General features: G+C 43.8%; 1 protein-coding gene across 12 annotated transcripts in view; it reads left to right on the forward strand.

Annotated features, from left to right (window-relative positions):
- Positions 1-18,813, forward strand: part of KALRN (kalirin RhoGEF kinase) — a gene marked incomplete at both ends in the record, with an annotated part of 649,897 nt that overhangs the window by 575,037 nt on the left and 56,047 nt on the right. For 4 of the 12 annotated variants that reach the window (XM_084231944.1, XM_084231958.1, XM_084231948.1 and 1 more), the window contains 4 exons: positions 1,696-1,979; positions 3,218-3,322; positions 6,638-6,733; positions 17,722-17,852. In XM_084231944.1, the coding sequence (XP_084088070.1) occupies positions 1,696-1,979; positions 3,218-3,322; positions 6,638-6,733; positions 17,722-17,852 (616 nt within the window). The remainder of the gene's footprint in view (positions 1-1,695; positions 1,980-3,217; positions 3,323-6,637; positions 6,734-17,721; positions 17,853-18,813) is intronic. The other 8 variants (XM_084231955.1, XM_084231957.1, XM_084231950.1 and 5 more) reach the window with 4 other exon arrangements.

The raw sequence follows: 18,813 nt of genomic DNA on the forward strand, positions 1-18,813 counted from the left end.
TTTCCACTACCAGAGCTGGGGAGATATTTATCACGAAGGCTTGTAAGGACTGGAGTTTGACCCATACCAAACACTTCAGAAATAATGTCAACATACCTAAGACCACAGCCAGCAAGGAATTTTCTGAGATAAGATTACAACTTTGTTCTTAAAGGGACGCCAACCCAGTCTGTCAATCCCCAAATATTACCCCCACCCCCCCATCCTCCCACCCCCCCACCACTGCCCCAGCAGAGCAACCCTGTAAGTTATTCATCATAACAAAGGACTTTAGGAGCTCAATGTTTGTGCTTCTAGATGCAGATATTCTGCTGTTTTTTCCAAATATGCACAAACTAGCAAAAGCTGAGAAAGTCCCCACAGGGTCAAGAGCCTGACCTTAGTGCCCTCAAGATAAGCCAGTAGTAAAAACTGAAGGCGGTTCTCTGTTGTCAAGAGCATTCATCCCCCTTATTCAGATTTTGTTTCTTCCCTATTGGCTGTATCTAGGCCGGAGGGCCTCCCAGGTCAGATGAGACCCATTGTCTAGGTCTAGGATGAAGTCTATAGGAAAAGGTGATTCCCTTGTTAAGACGAACAGGTATAGAAAGTTACTGTGATTATTTGTTTAAACATGTAGTGGTGTGTTTGGTTTAAATATCAGTATACAAACTGGCACTGAGGTGAGGGGCCCAGTGAGTCAAGGTAAAGTTGCTCGGGTGTTCTCCCAAGACCTTGTGGGCAAGCAGAGGAAGCAACATATAGAGACAACTCGCCTTTGATTTGTTGTCCAGGTACTAACGGTACTGCTTCTTGCTTTGAAATGCTTCACGGACAAGCCTTTGAACTCCCTGTGCGCGCCTAGGGTGGCCTTCTGAGTTCTAACCCCTCCTTCCCAGGGCTGTGCCTTGCACAGACTCATTCAAAGCAAACAAACAGCTCTTTTTATCATGACATTTCCCAATAAAGTTCATATTCCTCTAGGATATTATTAAATGTCCTCACTAATGTTTCTAACCAGTTTCTCCTCCATTAATCTTTATTTCATTCAAAAGATGTACTATGGCTGTGTTAACTTTGTTTTCAATTTGCCTGCCTTTGTGCTTTTGTTCTTGCTATCTCCCCTTTTGGAATTCCTTCTACTCAGACATATCTCCTCTGTGAAACCTTTTCAGTCCCTCTTACACAGATCTGACCGTCCTCTGAACTCCACTTACTTATCATCTACAGTCCTTACCAGCCCTTTGGCAATTAATCACACACTGCTTTGTGAAATGATCTTTAACTGCTCTGTCTTATTCTTTCATTCTCGTTGCCTCCATGTCTGTGTGTGTATGTGTGCATAGCTAGTTAAGAGGTCTATAAAAATAATACCTGTGCTTATATGTCTTTACAATACACTATCTAATAGGTGCTCCATAACATTATTATGGTGGGCAATTCTTGCTTGGGCTCTAGATCGTTTTTCCCTGAAGGCAGGAGTCTTTATTTTGTCTACTCCCATATACATATCACCCAGAACAGTGCCTTGCATGTTAGGAATCAAGTGCTGTTACTGCTGTTCTGAAAAGGATTTCCTCAACTGGGGTTTGTAGCAGGCCTTGACATTCTACCTTGTGTCCCAGCTCCCTGAGGCTGGAGCTGTTTTACTCCTGGGCTGGCAGCCTGCCTTAACTGCCACTGACCCACCACTTCTGTTTGTTCTTTTTTCCTCAGATTCATACTCTCATTCCTCCAATGAAAATGGAGGCAAGTCTGAGTCAGTGGCCAACCTGCAGGCTCAGCCCTCCCTGAACTCCATCCACAGCTCCCCTGGGCCCAAGCGTTCCACCAACACCCTTAAGAAGTGGCTGACGAGTCCAGTGCGCCGGCTCAACAGTGGGAAAGCAGATGGAAACATCAAAAAACAGAAGAAAGTACGTGATGGCCGGAAGAGCTTCGATCTGGGATCTCCCAAACCTGGGGATGAGACAACTCCCCAAGGAGACAGCGCTGATGAGGTAATTACACCAGGCCCTGGAGTCTCCAGCAGGCAGGGACTACTGACATGCATCCTCCCATGGGTGTGGTCAACTCGCCAGGCTTCTCTAGTCCCCAGAGGTTTGTCTTCTTGGGCCTCCATGATCTGAGTTTTTCTATTCTCCAGACTTGCCAGTTTGGTTTGTGACCAGTTCAGAAACTGACTACCATTTAGAATTTCCAACAGATGCCATTTTGCTAGATGTGGAGTTAGGAGCCTGGCCCTGAGGGGAGCCAGCAGTCACCTAGCCCCCTGCCTCCACTAAGGGTGACCTCAAAACCTGCTAGGCATGTTTAGAATAGGAATAAGAGAATGGAGAGAGTTTCACTTAGAAAACTGAAGACTATACTAGGACATAATAGCTGTTGCCAAGTCTCTTAAGCAGTTGCCACATCTAAAAGTGAGCAGCCAACTGCAGGTTGCTCCAGGGAGAGCTGAAGGTTTGTAGTAGGCAAGGTTTCAGCTCAGAGGAACTTCGGTGGCTGTCAACTAGGGATGAAATGAGCCTTCGTGAAAACAAATGAACACCCCTACTGGAAGGATTTCAGAGTCCATGTGACCTCACATAAGAGTCAGAGTTAGCTGTGTTAGCTAACTGTGTTAGTTAGCTGTGTTAGTGTTACCCTGTGTTAGCTAAGGCCAGACTGGACCCCTCTGAAGTCCCTTCCAGAGCTGAGATTCTGTAATCAAAATATCGTATGACTGTTTTGTTTGGGGGAATGAGATAGCTGTTTTATCTGGCAAACTAACCTACTCTTCTCACTGCTGTGGCTAAGAAATTCTTCTGAATGTGTAACCAGACTCTTTGTAATTTTGTGCTGTCTGTCATTTCTCCCTCTAAACATGGCAGTAGAGCCTGGTGGTATTCAGATTGTGGTTTAATATTTTTTTAAAAATTTGTTAGGCACTCTCTGATCACGCAGCTTCATCTTTTTCTGACTCATTGGTGAGATTGTCTGTCTGTCTCTGTCTGTCTCTGTCTTTCTCTCTCCCTCTTCTCCTTTTGTGTGTGTGTGTGTGTGTTTTCCTCCATTCATTCTTCACTGTTCTTTCAGATAAGCAAGTGTCCTCCTCCATCCCACAGAGGACTCTAAGACTGAAAAACTGGGGTGTGTTGAGGCAGAATGGTATCTTACATGTTGCTTTTCAAAAATTCTAAGACTTGAACTAATGGCATCTTTACATGAAACAGTGACTAATGCTGTTCTTTTGTTCTAGAAGAGCAAGAAAGGTTGGGGTGAAGATGAACCAGATGAAGAGTCGCATACACCCCTGCCTCCCCCTATGAAGATCTTTGACAATGACCCCACGCAGGACGAGATGGTAGAACTTCTTTGCTTTCTCACTTTGAAGAGTAGCGTGCCATCCATGTGATTTCATTGTTTGTGTGGGATGGGGATAATAATGTTCGCTCTCCTTTGTTGTGTCTTACACCACATGAATCCATGGTGATGTTTATTCCATCAGTATTTGGCAGGGGTCCCCTCCGCCAACCCTGGAATTCTGACTTCATTCTAGGCAACATAGTGGTGTGTGTAGAATTCTCAGAGTGAGAATCTGCTTGGTATTGCATCATGTTGATGAAAGCTATTGGCTCTGTCTTTGGAAGCAGAGATCTCAAAAGAAACTGTCTCAAAAAGGAACCTAAGGTGGCTCAAAAAGGAGTCTAAGGTGGTTCCAGGTCATGATCATTCTGTTGTACCTGGCTATATGACTTGTGTTTTAGTGGATTGTTTCCCCTAGTCTCAATACTGAAGCCCAAATCATAGTAACTTCCAGTCAAGTCCAGTGCTGTTAAAATTCTGCAAACACAATATGAAGGATGGAGAAGCTGTGAAAGGGAGGTTACTGTCAAATGTGAGAAAACCTAATATTCCAAGTTGCCCAAGTTTTTTGTTTTGCAAAATTTCCTGACTTACTGGCAGGCAGAGGCTCAGTCGTGGCTGAAGTGTGGGTGGCCATCAGATCTCTAGTTTCAGGGTGACCCTCTGATGGTTCTAGAGCAGAGAATCAGGGTGGATGTAGTTCCAGGTCCCCATCTGAGGCTATTTTGATCATGTGCTTGATCTTGCCTAATAAGTCAAGCTTTCAGTTAATTGTGTTTTTCTTGTCTTCTTTTAGTTTTGCTGTCCTGTTGGACTCTGGGATTTGAAGTGGTAGTTTCAGTTTTTGATTGTATTTGCATTTGATTCTCAGAGTGGTGTTTGGTGGTGGTGCTTGTGGCTTAGCTATGCCTCCTTTCTAGTGCTTGCCTCATGATGGGGCAGTTTTGTCAGAGCTGGAGGGTCTAGCATGCATAGGCAAGGAACAAACCTTTATACCACCTAGGATGCAATTCAGAAAGTACTGTTTGCAGATGCTTCAGTGTCTCTAGGGAAGTCTCAGTTCTTGTTTTAATTCTCTCCACTTGCATTTGCATCATTGACCCACACATATTCATTGAGGTCTTCCCATGTGCCAGATTAAAAGCCCAGCTTCTAGGGGCACAATGACTAAGATGTGGTCGCTGCCCTCCTCTGTGACTCACTGATGAGACAGAAATACTTGCAGCCCCTCCTAAAGTGATATCGATGGCCCTAGACTCTGACTGTTGGGAATCAAAATAGCAGGAAGCCTGGCATGTTGCCCATCCTGGATTCCCAGAGGCAGAAATACCTGTGCTTTACTTGGAGATGGGAATGAGGACCAACCTGCTGTGTTCCCAGAGGCCAATCCTTGCAAAATTTCTCTCAACAGTGACAGTGTGTGGGGAGATAGGACGTCTGTGCCCCACTATCTGCCATCCTGGGCAGGCCTCCACATGGAGGTGCCAGCTTGCAAAAGATAAAGGTCATGAACCCACCCCCACTAACTCCCTCACACACAGCTTGTTTTAGGAAAAAAGATGTTATGTTGTTTCTGGGTAATTTTTAACTAAGAATGTGGACTTACCTCCAGAGGTTTGTGTAGCCCTTTCCTTAGCCAGAAATAGGGCGGATGGCAACAGTCTCTTTTTAGACACATACTCCCCCTCAGCCCAGATATTTGATATTATATGTTTGTTTTTCTGGAATATTTGGGTGTGGGGTGAACCTCAGAACTTCTAGCAAATGGAGTTGGATTTATTAAAATAATTTTTACAACAGTGTAAAAAGATTTTTTGAAGCCCAGCCATTGTACTGTTGTGTGATTAATTCTCCATGTTTCCTTCTAAAATTAGTTCTTATGCATGGATGTTTTCTTTTTACAATTATAGTAGACATATATGTGTTTAATGTTTCATTTAGTATTTCCTAACGTCTTCATTTTATTTGTTAATGACTGCGGGGTATTGCATTTATTTGCTGTACCATAATTTGCTTGACCAACTTGTTTTGAGATATCCTAGGTTGTTTCCAATTTTGCTACTTTGGATAATGCTGTTCTGTAGATTTCTATTCTTGGGCTACATTCCCAGGGGTAGAATCACCAGATCAAAAACTTGATTGCTTAAATCTGCAAACAAACTTAAATTAAGCTCTTTTCCTACATTCCCCAGGGAGGAAAATGGGTGTTGCTATAGCCCTCTTAATGACATTTATTTGATTTTTTTTTACCCCCTATCAGAAGTAAAGACCTAAAATAACCTAGACAACAAGAAGCATCCCCCCAACTTAAGGGGCAAACTAGAAGCCAAGGCACAGCTAGGACTTTCACCTTTCTGTTCTCACAGTCTTCAGTGCTAAAGACTGAAGAAGCATGTGCCCTGGGTCCTGGGACCATCTTTGCCCTCGCCCTTACTATGCCAGGGGTGCAAGGATGTCTGTGTCCCACTCTCTGCCAGCCCACGCAGGCCTCCACATGGAGGTGCCAGCTTGGAGCTGGAAGGGTGCCACACCCTCCCTTAGCCTGGCCAGTGAAGACAGGATAAGAGGCTAGGGGCCTTCTGGGTCCTCCAGCTCCCCTCCACTGCCATGACCTGCACTGCAATACCCCTCCCCCAGTTTCCTCTTAAGAAAAAAAATAACACTGTCCCTTAGTGAGCAGGAGTCCCCAACCATTGACCAAACAGCCCCACGGATCATGGGGAAGAGGCACAGGCCTTTCACTATGAACAGGACTCGTGTGTGTGTGTGTGTGTGTGTGTGTGTGTGTGTGTGTGTGTGTGTGTCCTGGTCTCTAAGTGTCCTGCCCCTAGCATTTTTGCTTGACTCATAGTGATTAGCTATAGTTAAAATCTACATCTAAGTGAAGCAAAGATACTTTCTCTTATTTGGACACACTGAGACCAGGTTTATTGACTCTTCAAGCAGGGATGGCATTGGGCAGTCCTGGGCACTGGACAGTCAGTGACCAAAGGCCTGTCTGCACTTCTCCCCCTCCATTGTTGTCAGTGAGTGGAGCCCGTACCTGTTGACCTCCTGGGAACTCAGTGACCCTCCCCTCAGCTCTGTAGGAGGCCGGCCTAAAAGAGCCTAGTCCCATCACTGCTGGCCAGAGTTCCCAATAAAGGGTCAAGCAGGCTGTGCCATACCTGCACTACCCCCTATCTCCCTCTGTCATCTCATAGAGCTTTGCTTCCCTTGCTACCTTGAGCTTTGGACTTGCTGTTTTATATCCTAACTGCTTTTCCTCATTCCTCGCTAATCTGCTTTTCCTTTGCTGCTCAATGTCTTCCAGTCCTCCTCTTTGCTAGCAGCCCGGCAGGCTCCCTCCGATGTACCTACTGCTGCAGACCTTGTCAGTGCAATAGAACAGTTGGTCAAAAGCAAGCTGGTAAGTGGGTTGTATAGGAGGCAGTTCTGCATGTGTCTCACCTCTGTGCAGCAACCAGGGCCTGGTATCTACCTGGCATGCTCTCCTTTGTGCCTGTTCTCATTCCTCCTGTAGGATTGTGTCCAGCTTGTGATGGTTGCTAAAAGCTGTGCCCCAAATTCCTTTTTGGCTTTGTTTGTGAATGGCATGAGCAATTAACTTTTCCTTAAAAGTTTTAAGGAAAAAATTCCTTTCCTTAAAGCCATCCTTTCTTTTGGGGTTGACATTGATGAAAAGTAACAGGGCCTCCCTGGTGGCGCAGGGGTTAAAGTCTTAGTGCTATCAAGCTATCAGCAGCCACTGCAGCCTAAGTTCAATCCCCAGCCAGGGAGTTGACCCGGCATAGCAGACCTCTCCTGACTCGCCTGCTACTCCCATCAGCAGTGTATTTCAGTTGATCTGCCTATTCTGTTCCCTACTCTGTCTCTGATGAATCCTCTCATTCATCTCTGGCCATCACCCCAGTTTGTGTGTATAAATAAATAAAAATAAATCTTAAAAAAAAAGTGCTTAAGACAAAAAAACCTCCCGGTAAGTTTGGACAACTGACCTATAATATAGGGACATGGTAGTTGGATGGTAATTGATGTGTGTCGGGTAGTCCTAAAGCTAACTTTGCTGCTGAGACATGGAACTTGGATTGAATTTTTTTTAATTAATTTATTTATATATATTTTTTTAATGAGTTTTTTTTAAGATTTATTTATTTATTTATACAAGCACTGGGTACAGTCAGAAGCGCGGGAGGGTGAGAGAATTCACCAGAGCCAGAGTGGGGAGCAGAACAGGCAGAAGGACTGAAGCACACTGCTGGGGGAGCAGCGGGCATGGCAGGAGAGGTCTGTGTGCCATGTGGGGCCCTCGCCGGTGGCCGGGGACCGAACCTGCACTGCAGAGACTGCGGGCAGCTTCGCAGCCCAGCGCTCAACCGCTGAGCCACCAGGGGAGGCCCTATATATATATTTTACATCATCGTTCATTTTTGTACAATGTTTGCTTTCTCCTCTCAGGTGTAGTCCCCATAGAATTCCCACCACCAGTTCACCCGTGCACCATCACCATGGTCCTTTGTGCTCTTCCCTCCACTGTTTTGATCCCTGTTCCTCCCCCTCCCCTGCAGAATGTCTCTGATTTATAGTTGCCTGCTAATTTTGTTTATTTATTTATTATTATTATTTTCCTTATCCCTTATTTGTTTCCCCTATATTCCTCCTATAAGTGAAACCATCCAATATTTTTCTTTTCCTTTCTGGCTTATTTCATTGAGCATAATCCCTTCCAGCTCCATCCATGTTACTGAGAATGGCATGAGTTTATCTTTTTTGATTGTTGAATAGTATTCCATTGTGTATATATACCACATCTTCTTGATCCAGTCATTTTTGGGCATTTGGATTGGGGCTGGATCTTTGAAAGCACCAGTTAATTTTATTTTAGGCCCTCAAATAGCCTTCTAGCTTACAAAGTCTTACAAAAGTAGGTTGCTGATTAGAAAGGGGATGGGCAAAAGTAAGTAGCTACCTCGCCACAAGAAATTAAGGGAGCTGGTGCATATCCCCATCATGGGAGGAAGTTGAACATAAGTCAGACCACTGAAGGCACAGGCTGTGAGCCTGAGCTGATTCAGGGTTTCCACAGAATGCTGATGAAAGAGCTCCTTTTCTAGATAGACCTTCCTCTCTGCCCATATCTTCACATTTAAGTCTGTTACTACAGGATGGCAATTTGAAGCATTTTCCTTTCCTTTGTTCTCATCCATGCCACTCACTCAGTTTTTCCTGCAACTCTTATTAGGGTAAGTGCGCTTCCTCCAGACTTCTGCCGGACAGCCCCATTAATGGCGCCATTTAAACCCTTCTCCACTTGGCCAGGAATTAGAGAAAAATGCTGGACTCTCCCTGGGGAAAGCTGCCTGATAATAATTTTGATTACAGTAACTCCCTTTTCAAAAATCCCAGCTAATAGAGTACCAATGAAATTTAACATATGTAACTTTCTTCTTTTCCTTCTAAATTTTCCTCCCTAATTAAAGAAAAAAGAAGTTAGCTAATGTTTTTAATAACTCTCGTCAGACTCTGGGAGGTTGTCCTGCCATCATCTCTCCCTGTCCCACTGCTGGGAGCTGAGTGCTCTTCCGGGCACAACAGTGACCTTTCAAAACAGGTCTCCCTGACACACCCACCCCCCCCACCATGTGTTCTCCTTTCCTCTTTACATTTACCCTTACACCCTCTTCATTTTCCGAATACATTAAAATTATTTTTTTCCTAAAACATTCGTCCTTTCTTTTGCATTTTCTCCTTGCAGAATGTGTTGCCTGATCTTTCCCTTCTCTTCTCTGTCTCTTGGGCCTCAAATTCCTGACGTCCACTCTCCTGGTCTTCCACAAGCTCCACTATTGCCTCCCTCCCTGGTGGAGGCTCCCCTCCTCCCTCTGGCCTAACCCATCAGTTTCTGAGATATAGGAAGAAAATACTAGAATCTCTATCTCGCCGTTGCAAAATGGTTTTGTGTCTGTTTAGTGTGTGTATAGTGATAATACAGTAGCACAAATACATAATTACTAAATTTGGGGGGAGCAGAGACCAAAACTGTGTTTACTGATGGAGGTATATAATCAACATTTGAATGTCCCTGGCCTGTAGATAAAGTCCACACCTACCCAGTATTCTAATGTTTTTCAGCCTGTCCTCCACCCCCACTTATTTATTCCTGTTGATGAACTCTGCTCCAACCAAACTGTTCCTCACTGTCGCCAAACATGCATCTGACTTTTTCCAAGTCTCTGTTCATACCACCCCACTTCTCTGGAATGTGTTCCCTCTTATTTGTACTTGTCCAAAGCATAACAGTTCAAGGTCCTTTATCTCCACAAGGACTGCCCTGACCAGGCCAGATTTCTTCTGCAGCCCCATGGCAATTACTGTGTAAGTCCCACGCTGCATGGAACAGCTCTTGTTGAAATAGCTTTATCTTGTCATCTGCAGCTTATCTCCCCAGAGAGCGAACTGGTAGTTTAAGATGATATTTTCTCCTCCTCCATTAATGTATAGGGAGTCTTTTACATTTACATTACATCAGTAAATATATGTTTCCAAAAATCTGTAATTTCCTATATTTTGGATTGCCTTTTTCCTACTGCTGCTGCTCACCTTAGCACTCTTGGGAGTCTCTGCAGGCCTCTAGTTTGTGTAACCAGAGGATCTGCTGTTAAACATGTGCAAATATTAAGATGTCCCAAAAGAACAAATTTCCTGCAAGAAAGAGACTGTAGGATGGTGTTAGACTTGATTGGCCCTATAACAGGCTCTCAACAAATGCCTATTCAATGAATGGGCTTTCTGTAATGAGTTTGCTATGAGGGTTTTAACTTCTTCCACCAATAACTATTTCTTGAGGACCTGTGTTGAACCTAGAATTAAAGAATTATTTGGCTTACCATATAAAACCAAGCCTAACACAGAAGACAATGAGAGACCAGTGGTTTGGTTTCTCGAATCCTCTCACCATGACTTGGTCCTTTGTGGAGTAGCAGTGGAGGAACAGCAGGTGCTTGTTTGCTCAGCCACGTTTGGAAATACCGACCTGCACTTCCACCCCCGAAATGTGTAGTCCTATTCCTAATCAGCATTTTAGCTTAGAAGAGGGTAGAGCCTATAAAAGTTTGGGAGTTGCCATTGGCCTAGAAGTACAACAGTGTGACAGCTGCCGAAACAGCCATTGTGGTCATAGACTAGGTCCAGGAAAGTGCGATGAGCAGATGAATGGGAGTAACACTGCCTTTGTGTACAAAACTCCTTAGACCGCACCCATCTGAGTCATGTGTGAGTCACGTGTTGGGTTCTGAACACAGCATTTTATGCTGTTCTGGAGTGCAGTGAAAGGGCCCCAGGAACAGGTAACCTGTACCATGTGGTGGCCCATGTGATTTGAAGGATTGTTGAAGAAACCAAGGCCACATATATAGAGAAGTTAAGAGAGAGATGACACATGAGAATGTCTTCTAACAGTTGAGCACTGTATGGGAAGGAGGGTTGCACCAGATGGTGGGAGGAAGTTCTCTTAGTTTCAATATAAGACAAACTAAATAGGCACTTCCCAATGTGTGGAGTCTGATTCCATTTTACAGGGGCATTTGGTGTTCTTCAGCTTTTATCTAGGACTTGAGTTCTTTGTATGTGAACCCCAAAACTCCCTTTGGTGCTTATGGTCATGGGTCATGATGCACTAAGGCTTCCACCTCAGGGAGTTGTGATCTCTGCTGCTCAATAGCTGCTGTTAGGGAATGAGGGCACCCTTGACGATCCCCCAAGACCCCCTATGGCAAGTTATTGATAGGCATTAATGGGCCCTTTTGGGATCTTGCCTGCCAGTCTCAGTCTTTGACCAATACTTTTGTTTACCAAGAGAGAATTTCCATTCACCTCCGGGCCCCTCCCCCAAATAGAGCTAATATATAAATATATATATATAGTGGTTGTTGTTGAGTACTTACTATTGAATTTTATTTATTTTGTTCTGCTGGCTGAACAGTTTTGGTATCATAGATTAGACTGGAAAGACATTATACTATACTGAGCGACTAAATGAAATCATAGGTCTCCTTTTAAAGTTTTCACCTAAGTGAAAATAGAAATAATTTAAAATATCTGTAATTTCAAATTACATATATTTATTGGAAAAGGTTTAATTTCTTTGCATGTGTGTGGAGGGAATTAATTTAACTTTATATATATTTGACATCGTTCTTCCTCTTTGTACAATGTATGCTTTCTCCTCTCAGGTGTAGTGCCTGTAATATTCTCACCACCAATTACCCCGTGCACCATCACCATAGTCCCTTATGTAGAGCTAATATATTTTTTTTTTAGGTTTTTTTGTTTGTTTTCTTTATTGAGGTAACATTGGTTTACCCCGCTGTCTATGATTTAGGGGTAGAGGTTTACCCCTCCTCAGATAGACATTGCCACACCACCCCCACGATCAAAGCACCCATAGTCCTTTCACCTACGTCACTGGGCCTCCTTCCCCCTTTGTTTCCACCCTCACCTTCCTTCCCCTTCATGTAGCCTCAGTTCTGCAGTCATATTCCCAGAGTTTGTTTTGGTTCCATTTTATTGGTGCCCTTTTTCCCCCCTCATGTGAATGAAATCATCCTGTATTGGTCTTTCTCCCTCTGACATTTCATTTAGCATAATCCCCTGCAGTTCCATCCATGTTGTCCCAAATGGCAAGAAATTATCTTTTTTTTATAGCTGGATAGTATTTCACCACATCTTTTTAATTCTTTGCTCTGTTAATGGACATTTTTTTTCTGGGTTTTGTATTTAATAATGGTTATTATCTTTTTTTTTAAGATTTATTTATTTATGCATACAAGAACTGGGGTACAGACCAGAGGTGCGGGGGGTGAGAGGATTTACCAGAGACAGAGTGGGGAACAGAACAGGCAGACTGACTGAAAAGCACTGCTAAGGGGAGCAACAGGCGAGACAGGAGAGGTCTTTTGCACCATGTGGGTCAGTTCTCTGGCTGGGGATCGAACTCGTGTTGCAGTGGCTGCAGATAGCTTCATAGTGCTGCGTATTAACTCCTTGGGCCACCAGGGAGTCCCAATGGCTATTATATTTAACTCTGAGTAAGGAATAATATCTCCCCACTGCCTTCCCTGTGATTTTTAATAAAACTTACCCCAGACATGTGACTGATAGTGGAGACACTGTGTGTGTAAGGAATCAGAAGACGTAGGTTTTGGTTTTACCTCTGCTACTTACTGTATAGCCCTGGGCAAGTTGTTTAGTCTGTTTGAGCCTCTCTTTTATCTCATTTGTCAACCATGAATCTGTCCACTGAATCTAATTTCAAGAGAATTATGATGACTGTGTTAAGTGTGAACATGCTCTGTAAACTGATAAATCGGCATCCTTCAAATATTAGCTCTTTGCCACCTCACCTGCATTGTGGAGGGCAGGGAAAAGGACCCACATCATGCTTTATCATTCATAGCCACACCCTTGGCTTGGGGACACTTCAAATCTGTCAGTCAATAAATTGATAATTGGGTGAACGTTGCAGGGTTACAGCTAAACAGTCTGTATGATTTGATTTGGTTTGATTTCTCAAGTTTGGCAAGCAAAAGTTGGTCATGTGAGAATATATTGTGACTCTAAACAGCCCCAGGATTCCACCACCCACCTTGGGTGAAAGATTGAGTTTCTAAATCTTTCAATCTAGAGAGAAAGACCCTTCTCTGAGAACTGTCCATGGGTTGCATGATGCAGTAGTTCATTGGGCTCAGGATGGTACCAGTGAACCCTGCGCTGATAGTCCTGTGCCTCTGTCAAGGGTCTGGCCATGATTGAGCTCTTTCTCAGTCTGCCTCGTGGCCCACCATCCTGGGACTGTGTCTTACCTGCTTCAGAATACTTCCCACCCTCGGGTTCTCCCGCTTTGACAACATTCACTTCTCTAGGTGGCCTATAGGCCAGTGAACATGGCTAGGACCAGGCTGCGTAATGTGTGTGCTTTTCCTTCCTGTGGATGAATTGAATTGCTTTTGTTAATGGCAAGATAGAGTAGTTCAGAGACCAGAATGGAGGAAATAATAATCCCATCATATCCACATGGAGGTATGTATTTTTAGGAACTGGATTCTTCTAGCATCCCTCTGTGGAAAAGATTCCAGAGCTTGTTGAAACAGAAAAGTATAGATCTACCAAAAATAAATAAATAAATAAAAAATTTAACTCAAGGTCACAAACTTGAAATTTGCCTGAAAAATCCACACTTTGGTTTTTTACTATATAGTTGTCTTCCACACTCAATTTACCTGGGAATGAAAATGTTATAATTTAGATTTTTAAAAAGATTTATTTATGCATGCATGCAAGTGCTGGGGTGTAGGCCAGAGATATGATGGGTGAGAGGATACGCCAGAGACAGTGTGGGGAGCAGAACAGGTAGATTGACTGAAATAGACTGCTGAGGGGAGCAACGGGCGAGTCAGGAGCAGTCTGCTGCACCATATGGGTCACCTCCCTGCCCGGGGACTGAACTCTCTCTGCAATGGCTGCGGATAGCTTCATAGTGCTGTGTCTTAACCCCTTGCACCACCAAGGAGGCCCCTAATGTAGGTTTTTTTGTCTGTAGACTATTATACACATTTTTACAAAAGGGTGGGGCAGCTGAGAGGTGCTGACCCAGCACACTGTCCTGTTGTTTCATCAGATAAGCTTTGACCTCTCCCCAAGAGTTCTAAAGTATATTCAGTAAACTCTTGGAGTCCTGCTATATGCTGTGCTCTGAGATCAAGCACAAAACCTTCCTTCCTGGAGCTCAGAGTCTAGAATTAATGCTCAAAATACTCTCCTACTGGACCACCGCCACCATCTTTGCCTGGATTTGGGTCTGCCATCTCTCTGTGGGACTGCCAGAGGAATCTTTCCTTGCTTTTTTTCCTTATTAAAAAAAAAAAAAGTTTTTAGCAGTTCTTTTTGAATAAAAACAAGATATGCTCATTCAAGAAAAACTGGAAAAATAAATATATAAACACAAAGTATATTGCTCACCATTATACAGATGTACTCAGTGTTGATACTTTTTGGCAGATCCCTTAGAAACAAAGTAGTTAATCATTGAGTATATAGAACTGAAGTCTGTTTTCCTTTGCTTTCATATCAGAGGACCCAATTTACGTAACACTTGCCAACCCCCTTCACACCCTATGTTCTACCAATCCAGGCTGCTTTCAGCTTCCCAGGCCGCCCTGTGTCTTTTCACAATTTGATCCTTTCCTCACAGTGCTGCTTCCATCTGGACTATCCTCCCATTGGCGCGTCCAGTGAAATCCTTCTCATTTCTCAATTGGTAGTTCAAGCTTTCCCTCTGCCATTCAGCCTTTCCCTTCCTTTCCAGCCCACCATAGAATAGCCTCCTCCTTTTTTCATACGTCATGGTACCCCTTCTGCCTGCAAGGGCACTCGCTGTAGCTTAAGTTGTGGTACAGCACAGCCATATCCTAGTCACCCCTATTTCTCCAGTGTTGCAAATATCAGCAGGTGATAGGTGTTTGGGAAATATCTGTGTGAGTACAAACAAATAATTAATTATAGTACTATGTAAAGAATATTGTGCAGGGGAGGCATAAAAGGTGCTTATATGAGCCCAGAGGTAGGGCATTTTATGGGTATGTGACCCAAGATTCAACAGACAGGAAATGTGTCCATTTTTAATATGGCAATACCTTTCTCCATATTTAGTCTGCTTTTTCAAATGCTATTTGCATCTCTGTTTCCTGAATTTGGATAAACTATAGAAACTTTTGTCACTTTCTCCTTATATACCTTTTCCTCTGTCTCTCGTGGTCCTGAGCCCCATTACATAACAGAAGCTCCCCCTATGACTGCACAGCCCACCACGCGTCAGCTATCCACTACTGTCTGTTTCCCCCCAGGTACAGCATATAAAATACATGTCACCCCTAAATGCTCTTAGCCAGCATGCTGTCTGAACTCTAGGTCACCAAGACAAATTCTTGAATTACGACGTTAACTGAGGCACATTAGCCAGCATATAGGTTAACAGCAGCCTCTGTTCTGCCAATGAAATCCTTTTCATTTCTCAATTGGTAATTCAAGCTTTCCCTCTGCCATTAAGCTTTTCCCTTCCTTTCCAGCCCACCATAGAATTGCCTCCTGCTTTTTTCATACATCATGGTACCCCTTCTGCCTGCAAGGGCACTCACTGTAGCTTAGGTTGTGGTACAGCACAGCCATATCTTAGTCACCCCTGTTTCTCCAGTTTTGCAAATATCAGCAGACACTGTCTCTGTCCTTCTCATCTCCATCCGAGAGTCCTTCCCTGAAGACAACTTGAGCTTCTTTGCTCATGTACTAGATCAGGCAGGAGGAGATGGAACAGATGTCATACGTTGGACTCCTGAGATGCCCTTTAGTCAGTCCATGGAAGAGTTCAGCCTGGGCCATGTCAAGGCAGGTGTTCCACAGGGAGTCCTTGGACAGAGATGCAGACCTGTTTCCTGGGCGACGCGGCCAGAATCCTGACAACCAACAGCCGGCAATGGGGAAGGGACAGGGGAAGGAAAAGACATGTAATCAGATCACTCACCAGCAAGGGTGCATCTGCCAGGGTGCCTGTCTCTGCGGATGGCACCAGAGGACATGGCACATGTCGTTGGAAAGCCTGCCTGTCCACCGGCTTGTCAAGCCTCAGCACCAGACACCCCCATTTCCTTAATAACTGGTTACAGATCCTGAATCTGTAAATTTAGCTAAACTCTTCTTGACCTTTCTATATTTTTAGTCTATGCTGCTTCTCTGGATAACAACATCCGTGGTTGATTACTTGTTCTATAAAATACCTTTATGTTAAGTTAAAAGAAATTCTCTGTCTCAAGCTTGAAAACCCTGTCCTATTAATTCTAATGTTCGTCTCAAAATCTTGTTGGTCCCATGGTATATTTTGTTGGTTTGGGGGTAAGTTGGGGAGGGGATGGAGGCACCCTGATTCCTCAGCACTGAGGTTGTCAGCTCTCAAGTCTTTATATTTCCACTGTTCTCATAGACTAGCCCATCGGACTGTTGTTCATGTTGTATTTTAGGACTTTTCCCACTTCCGTTTTGGCCTGGGTTGAAATACAACAACTAAGAAAGTTTGTGACAGACACTCCAAGTCTATGTAAGACAATGCTGAAACCTTATGTTCCTGTTCTCTTTTGGGGTTTTGTTTTATTTGATTTTTTTTTTTAAGGAACAAAGATGTTTTTATTTGTCTTCTTCCTTGAGCGGGGCTTAGAAAAGGAATTAGCCCAACAGAAGAGCCTCCGTTTTCTGAGGCTATTAAGGGGAAGCCTTTCTTTTAGCCACAGTGGCAGTGGTAGCCAGCAATCTTGTAAGACTTTAGACTCAACTCCCATACTTGTTTTAGTTGGCTATCTTGACCTTAATCTCAGCCTTACTGTTTTATCCACAATGCTCCTGCTAATTTGCATAATGAAATGTCAAGTGTCGCTGTGTGATCTTTCTAGGACACTTGTAAAAAATGCTAAGATTGACCTCTCTTTTGAGTACCCTTAGCTTAACAATTCTGTCCCTGAAAGGAGGGATCACTATAGAGCATTTTAATTTTTCAAGGGGCTGCACAACTATTATCTCTGTTTCTTCCTTAGAAATCTGTTGTAGAAAGGAGAGATTTGATTTAAAAACTGAGAAAAACCAAAGCACAGAAAACTTTTAGCTATCTCACTTAAGAACATCCAGTGACCAGAAGATCTGGGATTAGAATTTGAGTTCCTTTACCCTTTTACCCTTACCTCTTTCTAAGGTACTATATTAATCCCCTTAACTTGTTTCTCAATCCTGCAGCTCCTTAATTTAAAAAAATGAAAAGGATTAATAAATGAAGGCAAGCCCTTGGTCAATAGCCTTAGCAAAGATGTTTTTAGAAAAGGCTAAATCTACTTACCTCTTCTCACCTACATCTCACTGGCCTCTCAAAAAAAAAAAAAAAAAACTGATTTAACAAAGCATGATTTCCCTGAACTAGTACTGTTATCACTACCTTTCCCTTCTCAATTTGTATTTGATAGTAGACAACTGATTTCTTTTCTAAGAGCTTGTTTAATGTAGAATGGTGACGATTAACTTTATCTCGTGTGTCCTTACCCAGAGATAAGTCACTTTAACAATTTTCCTTTTGTCTGAGAAATTGGCAGCATGTAGATGCCACGTAGGCCCTGATTGCCTGAGATGGCTGCAACTCTGGGCTCCCTGCTCTAGGGTGATGGGATTCTGGTCTCCTGGTACTTCGCTGAGGTTCTGTAAGAACAGCCTGGTCTTCTGACTTGGCAGAGGCTATGCTAGGAGACTCAAGGCTTCCAGACAACTTTTCAGTGTACACGTCCCTAAGCCTTTCTATTCTTCTCTTTTCAGAGTCTAGAAGGAGGCTCGTACAGGGGGAGCTTGAAAGACCCCACAGGATGCCTGAATGAGGGGATGACCCCTCCCACGCCTCCTAGAAACCTAGAAGAAGAACAGAAAGCCAAGGCCCTGAGAGGCAGGATGTAAGTGACTTCTCCAGATTCCACCCTGATGTTTGTGTATGTACACATGATGGGCAAGGCTTATGGGAATTTGGGGAAGAATTAGAGAGGGAGTCCCCATTTTTTTCTGAAGAAAAATGCTTTATTATCAGTTCAATTTGTCAATCACTCATGCACTGCCTCTTGAGTCCACAAAATCTTTTGTGGACCTTTTGAGAATATTTTTTAATGTGTCATTACCTCCCCCAAGTATTTCATCAACTCTTCAAGGAAGGTCCACTAGCAGGTGGTGAACACAAGACAGCCCTCAGCCTGTCAGCAGATAGATTAGGATAACAATGTCACCTCAAGGAGAGCTAGACTTCATCTCCAGAGGGCCTTTCCAGCCCCACATTCCCACTCTAACTTTTCTGTGGGTTTTCTTGGGCCTTGCTAAAGATATATTTGAATGCTTTTATTTGGCCTCACCAGTTCCTTCCTGTGGCCTATAACACATGATTGTCTGTAGTAGAGAGGGGGTGCTGGGTGGAAGGACTGGGCATGCTGATAAAGAAGCATGTGTTCCTCGGCTTCTTCCCTCTCGCCTGAGGCCCAGGACTGGGCACTTGGTGGCTTTTCTGTGCCATGTAGAACAAGAATTTCAGATGAATAGTACTTCCTGGGTTCAGAACGGGTAAGCCCTTGTGCTGGGCCCCTCTGACGTCTCCAACACTCTCCCTTCAGTCGCTGAGGACCAAAATGAAGTGTGGCTGCAGGCAAAGCTCTTCCAAACTTAGGTATATGAGTCCATTGAGCCCCGCTGTGCCTCACCCACCCCTGTGCCCAGCCCTGAGCGTTTTATGGATAGCTCTTTACTGCTTAGAAGGAGGGAAAAGAAGAAAGAGGAGGGTTTGGATTTGAGGCCTCACAGACTCCAGAGAGTCAGCGTGAACAGTTTACCAGCAACGAGCAACAGTGAAAAGGGCAGCATCTTTGGGCTCTT

Source organism: Talpa europaea (genome assembly GCF_964194135.1).
Source record: "Talpa europaea genome assembly, chromosome: 4".
NCBI classification, from domain to species: domain Eukaryota; kingdom Metazoa; phylum Chordata; class Mammalia; order Eulipotyphla; family Talpidae; genus Talpa; species Talpa europaea.